A 16,653-nucleotide genomic window follows, 5' to 3' on the forward strand; every position below is an offset into this window, starting at 1 on the left:
TAAATAATTATTCTATATTGTAAGAGCCTGCATCATTAAAAATACTTTGAGGAAATTATATTCCTGATACATTAGCCTTGAGGTACAAGACATAAAAATTATACATTTAAATAAAGTGTTATACTCATATATACAGTTTCTTATATATATATATATATATATATATATGTGTGTGTGTGTGTGTGTGTGTGTGTGTGGGTATTTTATATATAAAGTTTATCTATACATGATGGGATTTCAGAAATCCACCACACCAATTTCAAGGGAAAATCCACTTTCAATCCAGTAGTTTCTCAGGAAGACCAAATCTCCATGTTTTCTAGACTAGTGCTAGGGTACATAGAAAAAAAATTCAAAAAAGAGGAGACATTTGTCAACAAACATAAAGATAACCTCACTATTCTGGAAAGAAAATCCCTCAGAAAACTATCTGAAAATTGTAATATCGTCATCCGCTCGGCTGACAAAGATGGAGGGATTGTAATCCAGAGTAGGGAGGATTATCTACATGAAGCCACCAATCTTCTTAATGATCAAACTACGTATGAAATTGTGGAAGATTGCACAATTAGATTTGTGAAAGAGTTGAGTCATTTATTAAATGCAGCTAAAAATGAAAAAATCTTAAATAGTGAAGAACATAGATTCCTGTTTACATCTCAGCCTAATACTGCAGTATTTTACCACCTTCCTTAGATCCACAAAGACCCAATACATCCTCCAGGCAGGCCCATTGTGTCTGGTATTGGGTCTTTGTGTGACAATCTGTCTAAATACATTGACTACTATTTACAACCTTTAGTGAATAATACCAAAGCATATCTTAAGGACACCCAAGCGGTTATATGTATGTTTGAAGGTTTGGAGTCGATGGAAGACGTGTTGGATCACATGCGATGTGTCTACCCTCTATACCTGTATACCACACAATTCAGGGGTACAGACTATGGAGGAAGAACTGTCTAAGTGGAACATTCCTGATTTACAAATCAAATTTTTATTAGATAGTATTAGGTTTGTACGTACACATAATTACTTTTTATTTGAAGGGAAATATTATTTACAGGTGAGAGGTACAGCGATGGAAACAACCTTTGCCCCATCCTATGCCAATTTATATGTCAATTAATTTGAAAACAAATTGATCTGGAACAATAATCCATATGCTAGCAATATATTAAAATATGGTCGGTATATAGATGATGTTATTATCCTTTGGAAAGGTGATTATAATCTAGTGGATGATTTCATTTTACATATGAACACCAATGAATATAATCTAAAATTTACAAAACAATCTTCATGTCCATCTATAGAGTTTCTAGATTTAATCCTTTTCAAGGAGAATCAGACAATAGCAGTAAGACATTTTAGAAAACCTACAGAAAGGAATGGTTTTATTGAGGCATCCAGCGCCCATAAGAAAACCTGGATTAATAATGTGCCCTACAGCCAATTCTTTAGGATTAGGAGAAATTGTACCCATATGGGAAATTTTGAAGAAGAAGCAAATATTTTAGAAAAGATATTTTTATCTAAGGGATATGATTATCAAAAAATTAAGGAGGCAAGGGATAAAGCTAAACTTAAGGATAGAAATAACATTCTTAAACATCTAAGAGACCTTTTATTATCAGTAAAACCTTTTACTATCAGTATTATTTTGCATGTATTGCAGATTGTATACCATCCACATCCTATGTCAATTTTAAATTTATTTCTAAATAGTGTTATATTATACAATAGGCATTACAGATATTGTTGCTATATTTTATTTTGGTGTTTATAATCGTCCACAATAGGCTGCTGATTTAGCGCTGTAATAGTTTTTTGTTTGTAGAATATGTAAAGTTTTAATGGTTTATAAAAGATTTCATAAATGTCCATAAAGTATATTTTGATATTAACCATTTGATTGCCGGACAAAACAATCTATTTGAAAGTCAAATGAATAAAGATCCCATTTCTCATACCTCTCTTTGGCTTGTAGCTGCAGTTTTTGCCAGTTGTCTGCCATCTCTCCTTGCTTTGAAGCCAGATGTTCCTTCATTGATTGATTCCTTCCTGATAAGCGGTTGGCTTCTTTATGCAAAGTCTGAATAGGGTTATTTAAAATTGAATAAGTACTTTTGGTTCTTAAATTCACTTGGCAAATTTCTGTGTTTTCCGAGAATAGTGTGGATCAGGTCCCAGTAAAAGTAGGAAGCGATTCATAAACAGACATTCTAAACTATGGCTTAGTTGTTGGAATATTTAACTGTGACTGTGCAGATGGTTAATGCAGCTATCATAATGAGATAAAATAATTATTTCAAATATAACATGTACATGAAAAGATATAATTATTTTTTTAATTAGAAACATGTTTAGCCATGGATAAAAGGAGATGGACTCTGGGGAGTCTTTATTTGGAGCAAAGCTGGGCACAGGAGGGTAGTATGGCAGAAAAAGGTGACTAGGAGTATGACTGGATGGTATATGGGTGGTGCCAGGAACATAACTGCAGAGGTCTCAGTTGAAATGGACTAAATAAAAAAAAAAGAAGTGGACTATTGTATCTGGCATTAACGGGAGGGGTTTATAAATAGAAACAAGGATATTAATTAGTAAACCTGGAAAGATTCAGATTAGGAGGCCTATTTATCAAGCCGTCAACCGCAAATACGCTGGAATTCAGCAGCGTAATTGTGGCGAGCTTGATTCAACCTATTTATCAATGCTTACATCATTAGATCGATGCTTACATCATTACAGATGTTCTGAATACAAATTCGGCACTATCTAACAACTTTTGCCATTTATCAAATTTCTAACTGGCACGCTCGCCACTATTCCGGCCCAGCATACCTGGTTTTCAATCCGCCACCAGATATCCCATTGATTTCTATGGTAACGTTTACACCTAACACCCTAAGCCCAGAGTCTAAACACCCCTAATCTTACACTTATTAACCCCTAATCTGCCGCCCCCAACATCGTCGCCACCTGCATTATATTATTAACCCCAAATCTGCCGCTACGGACACCGCCGCCACTAAATAAATGTATTAACCCCTAGACCTCTGGCCTCCCACATCACTACCACTTACTAAACCTATTAACCCCTAAACCGCCAGCCCCCCACATCGCCATAAACTCAATTAAGCTATTAAACCCTAAACCTAACAACCCGCTAACTTTACATTAAATATTAACTCATCCCTATCTTATAATAAATGTAAAATTACCTTTAGAATTAAAAGAAACTATATTAAACTATTAATTAACCTACCCTAACTATTATACTAAAATTACATTAAACTATATTAAACTATTCATTAATCTACCCTATTATACTAAAATTACATTAAATTACATTAAACTATATTAAACTATTCATTAACCTACCCTATCATACTAAAATTACATTAAACTAACAATTAAATTAACTATATTACATATTTAAACACCTAACCCTACTCAACTTATTTAAATCTACTATTAAAAATTACTAAATTACAAAAAAATTACAACTAAGTTACACAAAATAAAAAATAAATTATCAAATATTTAAACTAATTACACCTAATCTAATATCCCTATGAAAAAAAGCCCCCCGAAAATAAAAAAAAACCTAGCCTACACTAAGCTACCAATGGCCCTTAAAATGGCCTTTTGCGGGGCATTGCCCCAAAGAAATCAGCTATTTTACCTGTAAATAAAAATACAAATACCCCCCAACAGTAAAACCCACCACCCTCACAACCAACCCCCCAAATAAAAACCTATCTAAAAAACCTAAGCTCCCCATTACCCTGCAAAGGGCATTTGGATGGGCATTGCACTTAAAAGGGCATTTAGCTCTTTTACAGTCCAAACCCCTAATCTAAAATTAAAACCCACCCAATAAACCCTTAAAAAAACTAACACTAACCCACGAAGATCCACTTACAGTTTTTGAAGACCCGACATCCATCCTCAACGAAGCAGCAGAAGTCCTCAGCGAAGCCGGCAGGAGTCTTCATCCAAGCCGGCCGAAGTCTTCATCTAAGCCGGCAGAAGTCTTCATCCAGATGGCATTTTCTATCTTCATCCATCTGGCGCGGAGCGGCTCCCTCTTCAAGATATCCGGCGCGGAGCATCCTCTTCTTATGACGTCTTCTGAAGAATGAAGTTTCCCTTTAAATGACGTCATCCAAGATGCGTCCCTTACATTCCGATTGGTTGATAGAATTCTATCAGCCAATAGGAATTAAGGTGGAAAAAATCCTATTGGCTGTTGCAATCAGCCAATAGGATTGAGCTTTCATCCTATTGGCTGATCCAATCAGCCAATAGGATTGAGCTTGAATTCTATTGGCTGATTGGATCAGCAAAGAGGATGAAAGCTCAATCCTATTGGCTGATTGCAACAGCCAATAGGATTTTTTCCACCTTAATTCCTATTGGCTGATAGAATTCTATCAGCCAATCGGGATGTAAGGGACGCCATCTTGGATGACGTCATTTAAAGGGAAACTTCATTCTTAAGAAGACATCGTAAAAAGAGGATGATCCGCCCCGGATGTCTTGAAGATGGAGCCACTCCGCGCTGGATGGATGAAGATAGAAGATGACGTCTGGATGAAGACTTCTGCCGGCTTGGATGAAAACTTCGGCCCTCTTGGATGAAGACTTCTGCCGGCTTCGCTGAGGACTTCTGTCGCTTCGTTGAGGATGGATGTCAGGTCTTCAAAAACTGTAAGTGGATCTTCGGGGGTTAGTGTTAGGTTTTTTTAAAGGGTTTATTGGGTGGGTTTTAATTTTAGATTTGGGGTTTGGGCTGAAAAAGAGCAGGGCCAATTTGCATTTGTTTGTATTTTTTTTACAGGTAAAAGAGCTGATTTCTTTGGGGCAATGCCCCGCAAAAGGCCCTTTTAAGGGCCATTGGTAGTTTAGTGTAGGCTAGGTTTTTTTTATATTTTGGGGGCTTTTTATTTTCATAAGGCTATTAGATTAGGTGTAATTAGTTTAAATATTTGATAATTTATTTTTTATTTTGTGTAACTTAGTGATTTTTATTTTGTGTAACTTAGTGATTTTTATTTTGTGTAACTTAGTTGTTATTTTTTGGAACTTAGTAATTTTTATAGTAGATTTAAATAATTTGAGTAGGGTTAGGTGTTTAAATATGTAATATAGGTAATGTAATTGTTAGTTTAATGTAATTTTAGTATAATAGGGTAGGTTAATGAATAGTTTAATATAGTTTAATGTAATTTTATGTAATTTTAGTATAATAGTTAGGGTCGATTAATGAATAGTTTAATATAGTTTAATGTAATTTTAGTATAATAGTTAGGGTAGGTTAATTAATAGTTTAATATAGTTAATTTTAATTCTAAAGGTAATTTTAAATTTATTATAAGATAGGGATGAGTTAATATTTAATCTAAAGTTAGCGGGTTGTTAGGTTTAGGGGTTAATAGCTTAATTTAGTTTATGGCGATGTGGGGGGCTGGCGGTTTAGGGGTTAATAGTGTTAGTAAGTGGTAGTAATGTGGGAGGCCAGGGGTTTAGGGGTTAATACATTTATTTAGTTGCGGCGGGCTCCAGGAGCGGCGGAATAGGGGTTAATAACTTTATTAGAATTGCGGTGGGCTCCGGGAGCGGTGGGATAGGGGTTAATAACTTTATTACAGTTGCGGTGGGCTCCGGGAGCGGCAGGATAGGGGTTAATAACTTTATTACAGTTGCGGTGGGCTCCGGGAGCAGCGGGATAGGGGTTAATAACTTTATTTAGTTGCGGCGGGGTCCGGGAGCGGCGGGATAGGGGATATTTTAGTATGGTGGTGGTGTTTAGTGACAGGGTATAAATAAAGTTGGTAAAAAGTCGAATAGCAGGGAGATCGATGACTGTTAGATAACAACAGTCTGCTGCTCATCGCCCCGTACTTGGTGCGCTGCTTTTTGACAGCTTTTTTAAAAAAATAAGGAGAGCGTATTCAGGTCTGCGGCCGCGATTTTAGGCGATGTTAGGCGAGCATATTGGTGCCGTTGAATGCAGCATAGCTGACAGCTTGATAAATAGGCCTCATAGTGTAAAATAAAAAAAAAAGACCTCTTTATCCTGATATACTTTGTTACAACTTAGTGTCTTTCCATGAGAGCATACCTAAGTAGGTTCAGGAGTGTGCATGTGTTTTGGGTACTATATGGATGCAGTGTTTGCATTATAAATATAAATTCTCATATCACTTCTGCTGATAAACTGATGCTTTTTATTGCCTACCTGTTTCTGAGACTCAATGACCTTTATCTCCCGTTCAAGTTCTTCATGTCTCCTGATGAGGTTTGCAACACTCTCCACATCCTTCCCATAATCAAAGGCTTGCATAAGAACACTCTGGAGAGAAAGCACAATATAAGAAAGGAGAAACCTGTAATGCAATAAAAATGCAATCATAAATTATAGGGACATAATACCTATATGCTAAATTACCTAAAAATGATACCGCATATATGAAAAAAAATTGACAATAAAATATCACCTGAACATTTCTCAATCTCACAACAGCTCTGTTAACAGTTATCCATCAGCTACTGTCAGCTGCATGTAAAAAAAGTAGGGAAATAACATGACAGTTCCTGGACATGCCAGATGCACACTCCCTTTCAAGTTTTGGGACTAGCATCCAGATTGGCTGCTTAAAGTCCCTTTATAATGTGATTTGGCTACTGAGGAAAAGTTGAGGTAAACTATCTTCCTTTTTTACATAGAGATGTTTAGGTGATATTTTCTAGTCATCTTTTTACTGCTATGCTGCATCACTTTCAAGTGCTTTAACATTTGGATATCATGTCCCTTTAATTTAGTTAGTGAGCTTGGCTGCAGGAGGAGATGCAGCACATTGCTATGTAATGCTGTTGAGCTCTCTCTGGCACTCAATAAGTTAAAAAGGATATACAAAAGTTCATCTCTTCTAAAATAAAGGTTTTAACCTCTAGATACCGTTAGGACGCTCCATGCTGACTTAACAGTGCTGGGCTTTAACGCCATTAGGATGGCATGGAACGTCCTACCTTATATGGCATCCTGCACCTTCCCCTTTTGCTCAATGAAAAATCAGATTGGGGGCGTGCCTAGCAATGTAGACTGTTCCCCATGATATGATCCTGGCCATAAAGTCATGTGATCGCATTGACAATTGCGTGATTTAATTTTTCCAGCAAGTGTTTACATCAGAACTTTGTTCCGATCAAGCACTTGCATCCCTGCATGAAGTGGTTTACAATAGTTTTCTTTGTCTACATAAACTAGACATGTGCAATCGAAATTCGGACAAATTTGTTAAATTTGGAGATTCGGATCGATTTGAATTTCCGAATTACGGTAGTGCCGAATCTACCGAATAAATTCGAATTAGTTCGGATTTATTCAGTAGATTCGGATGGCTATGGATTACACTAGTATTGTACAGTATATTAGGTTATATCACTCTGCTATGGGTTACACCTAATATACAGTACATAATACTAGTCTAATACACAGCACATCCCACCTAACACATACCGAAATTCCGAATTTCCGAACCGAATCGAACCGAATCCAGCCAAATTTATTCGAATCCGAATAAATCCGGAACGAATCCGAAACAAATTCATTTGAATTTTTCCGAATTCGAATCGATTCGAACCGAAATTAAAAAAAATCCGAATCGAACTGAAACAAATTTTTCGATCAGGCACAAGTCTAACATAAACAATAGAGGAAATAAAACTATAACATGTTTTTTGTATATGTTTTGCTATATTATATATCAGTTTTTATTGCAATGCTTGTTTATAGTTTCAAATTAAATTGTAACATTTTCCCTTTTTTAAATATAATTTCTAAACAGTAAACTGATTAGTTGATGGTTTATGACAGCTGATCCCTCAGACAGAGCATACAATTATTTTTTACATTTCCAATTTACTTCTATTATCAAATTTGCTTTGTTCCCATGGTATTCTTTGTTGAAGAGATACCTAGGTATGTGACTGAAGCACTACATGACAAGAAATAGTGCTGCTATCTAGTGTTCTTGTAAATGGATAACATAATTGCAAAACTGCTCCTGAGCTAACACCCCTGCTTATCAACAAAAGATACAAAGAGAATGAAGAAAATGTGATAATAGAAGTAAATTAGAAAATTGTTTAAAATTGTATGCTCTATCTGAATAATGAAAAAAAAATGTTTTCATGTCACTTTAAAGGAGAGAGATAAAGTCAGCTTGGAAAGTTCCCCACCCATGGTGCATATAAAAGAGTAGGACAAATAAAATACAAGGAACAGAAATAGAACAGATGAGTTTATCTTTGTCCGCCACTCCCTAATATTTCTTTAATACTTTATGGAATGTGCTATAATCCTGTTAGGATTAGAAGTATTACAGCTATTTATTAATGTGTTTAAAATGTTAGAATAATACATTTCTCATGATACATTTAATTATTAAGCAACTCTTTCCATATCATTATTATACTTTAAGAATGAAAAAATGTTTCCACACCTTTTCAGTGATTCTCTCATTAACATCATTAATTTCTCGGATTAAGGCATGAATTTCCAAGGCTCCCTCGAGGGCTCTGCGGTAGTTATTTAGACCTCCATGGAAACTGTTCCATCTATAACAAACAAAGGACACTGAGAAAATATTGCTAAAACAACACATTTTTTTTATTAACAAATCATTATTAAAGTGTCTCTAATTAACAGACGGCCAGATTACGAGTTTTGCGTTATGAGTGGCTCGGTAATAATTTGCAAGTTATTGTCACTGCTCACCTTTAATAGCGCTGCTATTACAGGTTTGCAAAAACCCGGCGTTTGTGGGCGATATGGCTGCGTTGAGCTCCATACCGCACACAAATACCAGTGCTGCTTTGAGCTGCTTTGACGTGCTTGTGCACGATTTCCCCATAGAAATCAATGGGGAGAGCCGGATAAAAAAAAAGCCTAACACCTGCAATGACGGAGCGTAAAGCTCCGTAACGCAGACCAATTGATGTCTATGGGGAAAGAAAATGTATGTTTACACCTAACACCCTAACATAAACCCTGAGTCTAAACACCCCTAATCGGCCGCCCCCGGCATCGCCGCCACCTACCTACACTTATTAACACCTATTCTGCCGCCCCCGACATCGCCGCCACCTACCTACATTTATTAACCCCTAATCTGCCATCCCCAATGTCGCCACCACCTACATAAATTTATTAACCCCTAATCTGCCGCCCCCACCTATATACATTTATTAACCCCTAATCTGCCACCCCCAATGTCGCCGCCACCTACATAAATTTATTAACCCCTAATCTGCCGCCCCTAATGTCGCCGCAGCCACTATACAAAAGTTATTAACCCCTAAACCTCTGGTCTCCCACATCACTAACACTAAATAAATATATTGACCCCTAAACCTAACCCTAAGTCTAACCCTAACCCTAACACCCCTAACTTTAATATAAAATAAATCTAAATGAAACTTACTAATAATACCTATTTAAGACTAAATACTTACCTGTAAAATAAACCCTAAGCTAGCTACAATATAACTAATAGTTACATTGTAGCTATCTTAGGTTTTATTTTTATTTCACAGCTAAGTTTGTATTTATTTTAACTAGGTAGACTAGTTAGTAAATGGTTATTAACTATTTACTAGCTACCTATTTAAAATAAATACAAATTTACCTGTAAAATAAAACCTAACCTGAGTTACACTAACACCTACCATTACAATAAAATTAAATAAATTAAATTTAAAAAATGCATTTATCTAAATTACAAAAAATAATAAACACTAAATTACACAAAATAAAAAAAAAGAAATTATCAAAATAAAAAAGCCCCCCAAAAATAATAAAACCCCTAGCCTACACTAAACTGCCAATAGCCCTTAAAAGGGCCTTTTGCGGGGCATTGCCCCAAAGAAATCAGCTCTTTTACCTGTAAAAAAAAATACAAACAACCCCCCAACAGTAAAACCCACCACCCACACAACCAACCCCCCCAAATAAAAACCTACCTAAAAAATCTAAGCTCCCCATTGCCCTGAAAAGGGTATTTGGAAGGGCATTGCCCTTAAAAGGGCATCTAGCTCTTTTACATTGCCCAAACCCTAAGCTAAAAATAAAACCCACCCAATAAACCCTTAAGAAAACCTAACACTAACCCTCGAAGATCCACTTACAGTTTTGGAAGACCGGACATCCATCCTCATCCAGTCGGGAGAAGTCTTCATCCAAGCAACAAGAAGTCCTCAACGAAACCTGGAGAAGTCTTCATCCAAGCGGCAAGAAGTCGTCCTCCAGGCGGGCAGAAGTCTTCATCCAGATGGCATCTTCTATCTTCATCCTTCCGATGCGGAGCGGCTCCATCTTCAAGACATCCGGCGCGGAGCATCCTCTTCATACAGTCCCAGCCGTACACTGAAGGTTCCCTTTAAGGGACGTCATCCAAGATGGCATCCCTTGAATTCTGATTGGCTGATAGAATTCTATCAGCCAATAGGAATTAAAGGGTAAAAAATCTTATTGGCTGATCCAATCAGCCAATAGGATTGAGCTTGCATTCTATTGGCTGATTGGAACAGCCAATAGAATGTGAGCTCAATCCCATTGGCTGATTGGGTCAGCCAATAGGATTGAAGCTTAATCCTATTAGAATAGAATTCAATCAGTCAATCGGAATTCAAGGGACGCCATCTTGGATGATGTCCCTTAAAGGGAACCTTCAGTGTACGGCTGGGACCATATGAAGAGGATGCTCCACGCTGGATGTCTTGAAGATGGAGCCGCTCTGCATCGGAAGGATGAAGATAGAAGATGCCATCTGGATGAAGACTTCTGCCCGCCTGGAGGACGACTTCTTGCCGCTTGGATGAAGACTTTTCTCGGCTGGATGAGGATGGATGTCCGGGCAATGTAAAAGAGCTAAATGCTCTTTTAAGGGCAATGCCCTTTTCAGGGCAATGGGGAGCTTAGGTTTTTTAGGTAGGTTTTTATTTGGGGGGGTTGGTTGTGTGGGTGGCGGGTTTTACTGTTGAGGGGTTTATTTGTATTTTTTTTACAGGTAAAGGAGCTGGTTTCTTTGGGGCAATGCCCCGCAAAAGGTCCTTTTAAGGGCTATTGGCAGTTTAGTGTAGGCTAGGAGTTTTATTATTTTGGGGGGCTTTTTTATTTTGATAGAGCTATTAGATTAGGAGTAATTAGTTTTTATTTTTGATCATTTCTTTTTTTATTTTGTGTAATTTAGTGTTTATTATTTTTTTGTAATTTAGATAAATGTATTTTTTTAATTTAATTTATTTGATTTTATTGTAATGTTAGGTGTTAGTGTAACTCAGGTTAGGTTTTATTTTACAGGTAAATTAGTATTTATTTTAACTAGGTAGCTAGTAAATAGTTAATAACTATTACTAACTAGTCTACCTAGTTAAAATAAATACAAACTTACCTGTGAAATAAAAATAAAACACAAGCTAGATACAATATAACTATTCGTTATATTGTAGCTATCTTAGGTTTTATTTTACGGGTATTTTTTTAGTTTTAAATAGGAATAATTTAGGTATGAATTGTAATTTTTATTTGGAATTATTTTAATTAGGTTAAAGTTAGTGGGTGTTAGGTTTAGGGTTACGTTAGGGTTAGACGTAGGGTTAGGTTTAGGGGTTAATAACTTTAGTATAGAGGTGGCGACATTGTGGGCAGCAGATTAGGAGTTAATAAGTGTAGTTAGGTGGCGGTGACATTGGGGGCAGCAGATTAGGGGTTACTAACAGTAATGTAGGTTGTGGCGATGTTAGGGACAGCAGATTAGGGGTTAATAACTGTATGTAGGTGGCGACGACATTGGGGACAGCAGGTTAGGGGTTAATAATAATATTTAACTAGTGTTTGCGATGCGGGAGTGCGGCGGTTTAGGGGTTAATATGTTTATTATAGTGGCGGCGATGTCTGCAGTGGCAGATTAGGGGTTATTAATTTTATTTTAGTATTTGCGATGCGGGAGGGCCTCGGTTTAGGGGTTAATAGGTAGTTTATGGGTGTTAGTGTACTTTGTAACACTTTAGTTATGAGTTTTATGGTACAGCTCTGTAACGTAAAACCCATAACTACTGACTTTCAGGTGGCGGTATAGATCTTGTAGTTATAGGCTGTACCGCTCACTTTTTGGCCGGACAGGCAAACTCTAAATACCGGCGCAATGGAAGTCCCATTGAAAATTGACTGAAAGGTGCGGTAGTTACGTTGCGTTAAAAAAAAAGGTGTGCGGTACAGCTATACCTACAACACCTGTAATACCAGCGGTAGTGAAAAAGAGCCATAACTCTGCTTTTTCACTCATAATGCACAACTCGTAATCTAGCTGAGATTGTGGAACTGAATTTAAGGATAAATGGTTTCAAACTAAATATCAATGTTGAAATCAGGGTCAACTTTAGCATTTGCGGGGCCCTGGGTAAGCCAAATTTGTGGGGCTAATTCATTTTCACAGATCCCACATGGGATAGCTTGTGATTGGCTGTAATGCCCAGAAGGCATTGCTAGTTGAGGAAATTACACGCCTGGTGGAGGCATTGCTAGTTGAGGCAATTACACGCCTGGTGGAGACATTGCTAGTTGAGGCAATTACACGCCTGGTGGAGACATTGCTAGTTGAGGCAATTACACGCCTGGTGGAGGCATTGCTAGTTGAGGCAATTAAACGCCTGGTGGAGGCATTGCTATATAGCTATAACTGCACATAAATAATCCAGGTAAAGTCATCAATCACTGAGACATGACAGGAATGTAAATGCTAATAGTCTGAGCTAATTTTAGGGACATATTGTGTGTTTGTCACTTTCTATATTGGCCGTCACCTGTCTGTGCACATACAGTTTCCATTTACAAGTAATCAGCCTTCATTCCCAGCTCTAGAACAGAGCCAAGTGCCGTAGCAGCATCTGAAGATGCTGAGGTATGCGCCGTACCATTATAACATAGGCTGAGGAAATGTGCACTGACCCTGTGTGGGTCCCCTTAGCCCAGCCTCCTTATTTCCCTCCCCCTGTATGCCCAGCCCTCTATATGTGTACGGCTCACTCCTATCCCAACATTCAACATACTACCTATATAAAAAATAATACCAAGCTGATACCATCCTGCTATGGGAATAAATCCATTTAATAAAGGTGCCAGTTAAGCACTGAAACGTCATGAGACTTTTGAGAATAAAAGTTGTTTTACTTTTAAGAACCCAGTGAGTGCCATCTTATGAATTTGCTAGATTTATTTTCTGACATATAAGCACCCTGATATATGCTGCTTTTGACTGCAGGTTTACATTTCCTTATCCTTAGACTGTATTTTAATAATACCATATATTACACCTCCTGAAACCATAAACATTTGTTCCTAAACTAAATACAGGTTGTACATTGTACCTTCTCATACCCTCATCCCTGACAGTGCGAGGCCCAGGGCCAGATTTACAGCCCACCAAAATCTAAAGCAGAGTAGGCACATGATTGCTGTTAGAAAAGAACAATGACAGCACTAAATCTCTTGAGGGGCGCTAGATCATAAAAAGTAACAATACTTTTTGAGCATAAAAATATCGTATATATCAAAGATCAATGGATATATGTGGCAAAAAATGCAAAATGTATTATACAGATATTCTAACACAAAATGCTAATAATGTTCAAATGGACTAGGAAGGAGTAGGAAAGTCCTTGGACTATTTGATCTCCTTTCTTCCTTCTTTTAGGCTCCTTTAGAGATTATTATTATTATTATTATTATCAGGTATTTATAAAGCGCCAGCAGATTACGCAGCGCTATACAAGTAATAATAAAACATTACAGGGATGCATTAAATGCTCAAACAAACAAGTACAGTATTGGGGTACATTACCATTGTAGGTGCAATAATTGAGTTATACAAAAGGAGAGGAATGCCCTGCCCTTAAGCACAATCAGTAGTAGTTCACTTTAAATACAAAGAGATGCACAATCCAGGTGCATCTCCTCTCTTACTTCACAACAAAGTAATAAGAATCCTAGGGCAAACAAAGCAGGGGGCGCTACATGTGCATATAAGTTTTTAGATTGAAATAGTTTTTTATTATTGTTGTACAGTATTCACAATACATAGGTCATTTCGATGGAAAAGGCAGTAGACAAATTTCAAACAAATACAAGCCATTTAATGGCCCACCGCTTCCTCCTCCCTTTTAGTAACTTCTGTTAGTCGCTCTTTACCATGTGTCATCAATCAAAGCTCCTATTGAAGCCAACAATTATTTATTAAATTTTCCATATCTAAACATATGTAACAATCAACATATTTAACTAATGTAACCCTTATGCCAGTCAACTGCACATATCACACTAATAAATTGACACTAAACATTTCTTAACAGATCATCGTACCTTATGAACCTTCAGAGCACACCCTCCAATCCCTCCCATCTTCTCCTATACTCACATCTTTGTCTCCCTCTGTCCCTTCTGTTATCTTATCCTTATACTTGCTTCTCATTTAGAATCCAATAGAACCAAACTCGGTTGAAGACTTCAACTGTATCCTGTATGTAAGCAGCTGTCTGACACATGTCAAACATGTTCCTAATCCTTCCAAGTATCTCCCCCCTCTCTGGTGCTCCTAGTTTCCAGTGTTTTGCTATAGATGTGCGGGTCACTGTACATAAGATTCTAATGAACTTATTTATTGGTGTGTTAAACCTCAAGTCATCAACATTCAATAATGCCTGCATAGGTGTCAATATAACTTGATCCTCTAGTATGGTGGTTAACATCCTAGACAGGTCGAGCCAAACACTTGGGCATTCCCACCACATATGAAAATATGTACCTAATTGTGTGCAACCTCTATAACACTGTGTGGTGCCTCCCTTGACCATATGCGCTGTTTTTAGAGGGGTCAAATACCAGCGAAAAGTTGTCTTTATATTATTTTCCCTCAGATCCGCTCCCAATAAGCCTCTAGATGAGTTTAAAAAATCTGGTTCCATGTTGTTAAATCAAATCAAATCTAAGTCTGCTTCCCATCGAAGAATGATAGGAGATTTTGTTGTTGTGTGTGATTCTTGGATGTATAAATATAAATGTGATACCGCACTTTTCTGTCTAAGCTCTGTGCTGCATAATCTCTCAAAGATGGTTGTGCCTTTGGTCCCTATTCCAAACCTGAGATATGATGTGACAGCCGAAGCTATCTGTAGATATAAAAACCAGGGAATGTGTATCATTCCAAGTTTATCTTGGAGCTGTTGATACGTCATAATTTTCTTGTTGACCAAGAAGTCTGCTATTCTATATAAATCTTTGTGTGCCCATTTATCTATGAGGCGACTAGATTCTCTGGAAACTATGGCCTAGATTTAGAGTTCGGCGGTAGCCGTCAAAACCAGCGTTAGAGGCTCCTAACGCTGGTTTTGGCCGCCCGCTGGTATTTGGAGTCAGTGATTAAAGGGTCTAACGCTCACTTTGCAGCCGCGACTTTTCCATACCGCAGATCCCCCTACGCCATTTGCGTATCCTATCTTTTCAATGGGATCTTTCTAACGCCGGTATTTAGAGTCGTTTCTGCAGTGAGCGTTAGAGCTCTAACGACAAGATTCCAGCCGCCTGAAAAAAGCAGGAGTTAAGAGCTTTCTGGCTAACGCCGGTTTATAAAGCTCTTAACTACTGTACCCTAAAGTACACTAACACCCATAAACTACCTATGTACCCCTAAACCGAGCTCCCCCCACATCGCCGCCACTCGATTAAAAATTTTAACCCCTAATCTTCCGACCGCCACCTACGTTATACTTATGTACCCCTAATCTGCTGCCCCTAACCCCGCCGACCCCTATATTACATTTATTAACCCCTAATCTGCCCCCCACAACATCGCCGCCAGCTACTTACAATAATTAACCCCTAATCTTCCGACCGCAAAGCGCCGCCACCTACGTTATCCCTATGTACCCCTAATCTGCTGCCCCTAACACCGCCGACCCCTATATTATATTTATTAACCCCTAATCTGCCCCCCTCAACGTCGCCGACACCTACCTACACTTATTAACCCCTAATCTGCCGAGCGGACCTGAGCGCTACTATAATAAAGTTATTAACCCCGAATCCGCCTCACTAACCCTATCATAAATAGTATTAACCCCTAATCTGCCCTCCCTAACATCGCCGACACCTACCTTCAATTATTAACCCCTAATCTGACGACCGGAGCTCACCGCTATTCTAATAAATGTATTAACCCCTAAAGCTAAGTCTAACCCTAACACTAACACCCCCCTAACTTAAATATAATTTTAATCTAACGAAATAAATTAACTCTTATTAAATAAATTAATCCTATTTAAAGCTAAATACTTACCTGTAAAATAAACCCTAATATAGCTACAATATAAATTATAATTATATTATAGCTATTTTAGGATTAATATTTATTTTACAGGTAACTTTGTATTTATTTTAACTAGGTACAATAGCTATTAAATAGTTAAGAACTATTTAATAGTTACCTAGTTAAAATAATAACAAATTTACCTGTAAAATAAATCCTAACCTAGGATATAATTAAACCTAACACTACCCTATCAATAAAATAATTAAATAAACTACCT

At 37.4% G+C, this 16,653-nt stretch overlaps 1 protein-coding gene across 1 annotated transcript in view; it reads right to left on the reverse strand.

The window, feature by feature from the left end:
* Positions 1–16,653, reverse strand: part of SPTBN5 (spectrin beta, non-erythrocytic 5) — a 391,859-nt gene that overhangs the window by 145,614 nt on the left and 229,592 nt on the right. Inside the window, exons 36-38 of the mRNA XM_053697828.1 lie at positions 8,517–8,631; positions 6,251–6,364; positions 1,974–2,095 (exon numbers count right to left, since the gene is read on the reverse strand). Coding sequence (XP_053553803.1) covers positions 1,974–2,095; positions 6,251–6,364; positions 8,517–8,631 — 351 coding nt within the window. The remainder of the gene's footprint in view (positions 1–1,973; positions 2,096–6,250; positions 6,365–8,516; positions 8,632–16,653) is intronic.

Source organism: Bombina bombina, chromosome 1, assembly GCF_027579735.1.
Source record: "Bombina bombina isolate aBomBom1 chromosome 1, aBomBom1.pri, whole genome shotgun sequence".
Lineage (NCBI taxonomy): Eukaryota > Metazoa > Chordata > Amphibia > Anura > Bombinatoridae > Bombina > Bombina bombina.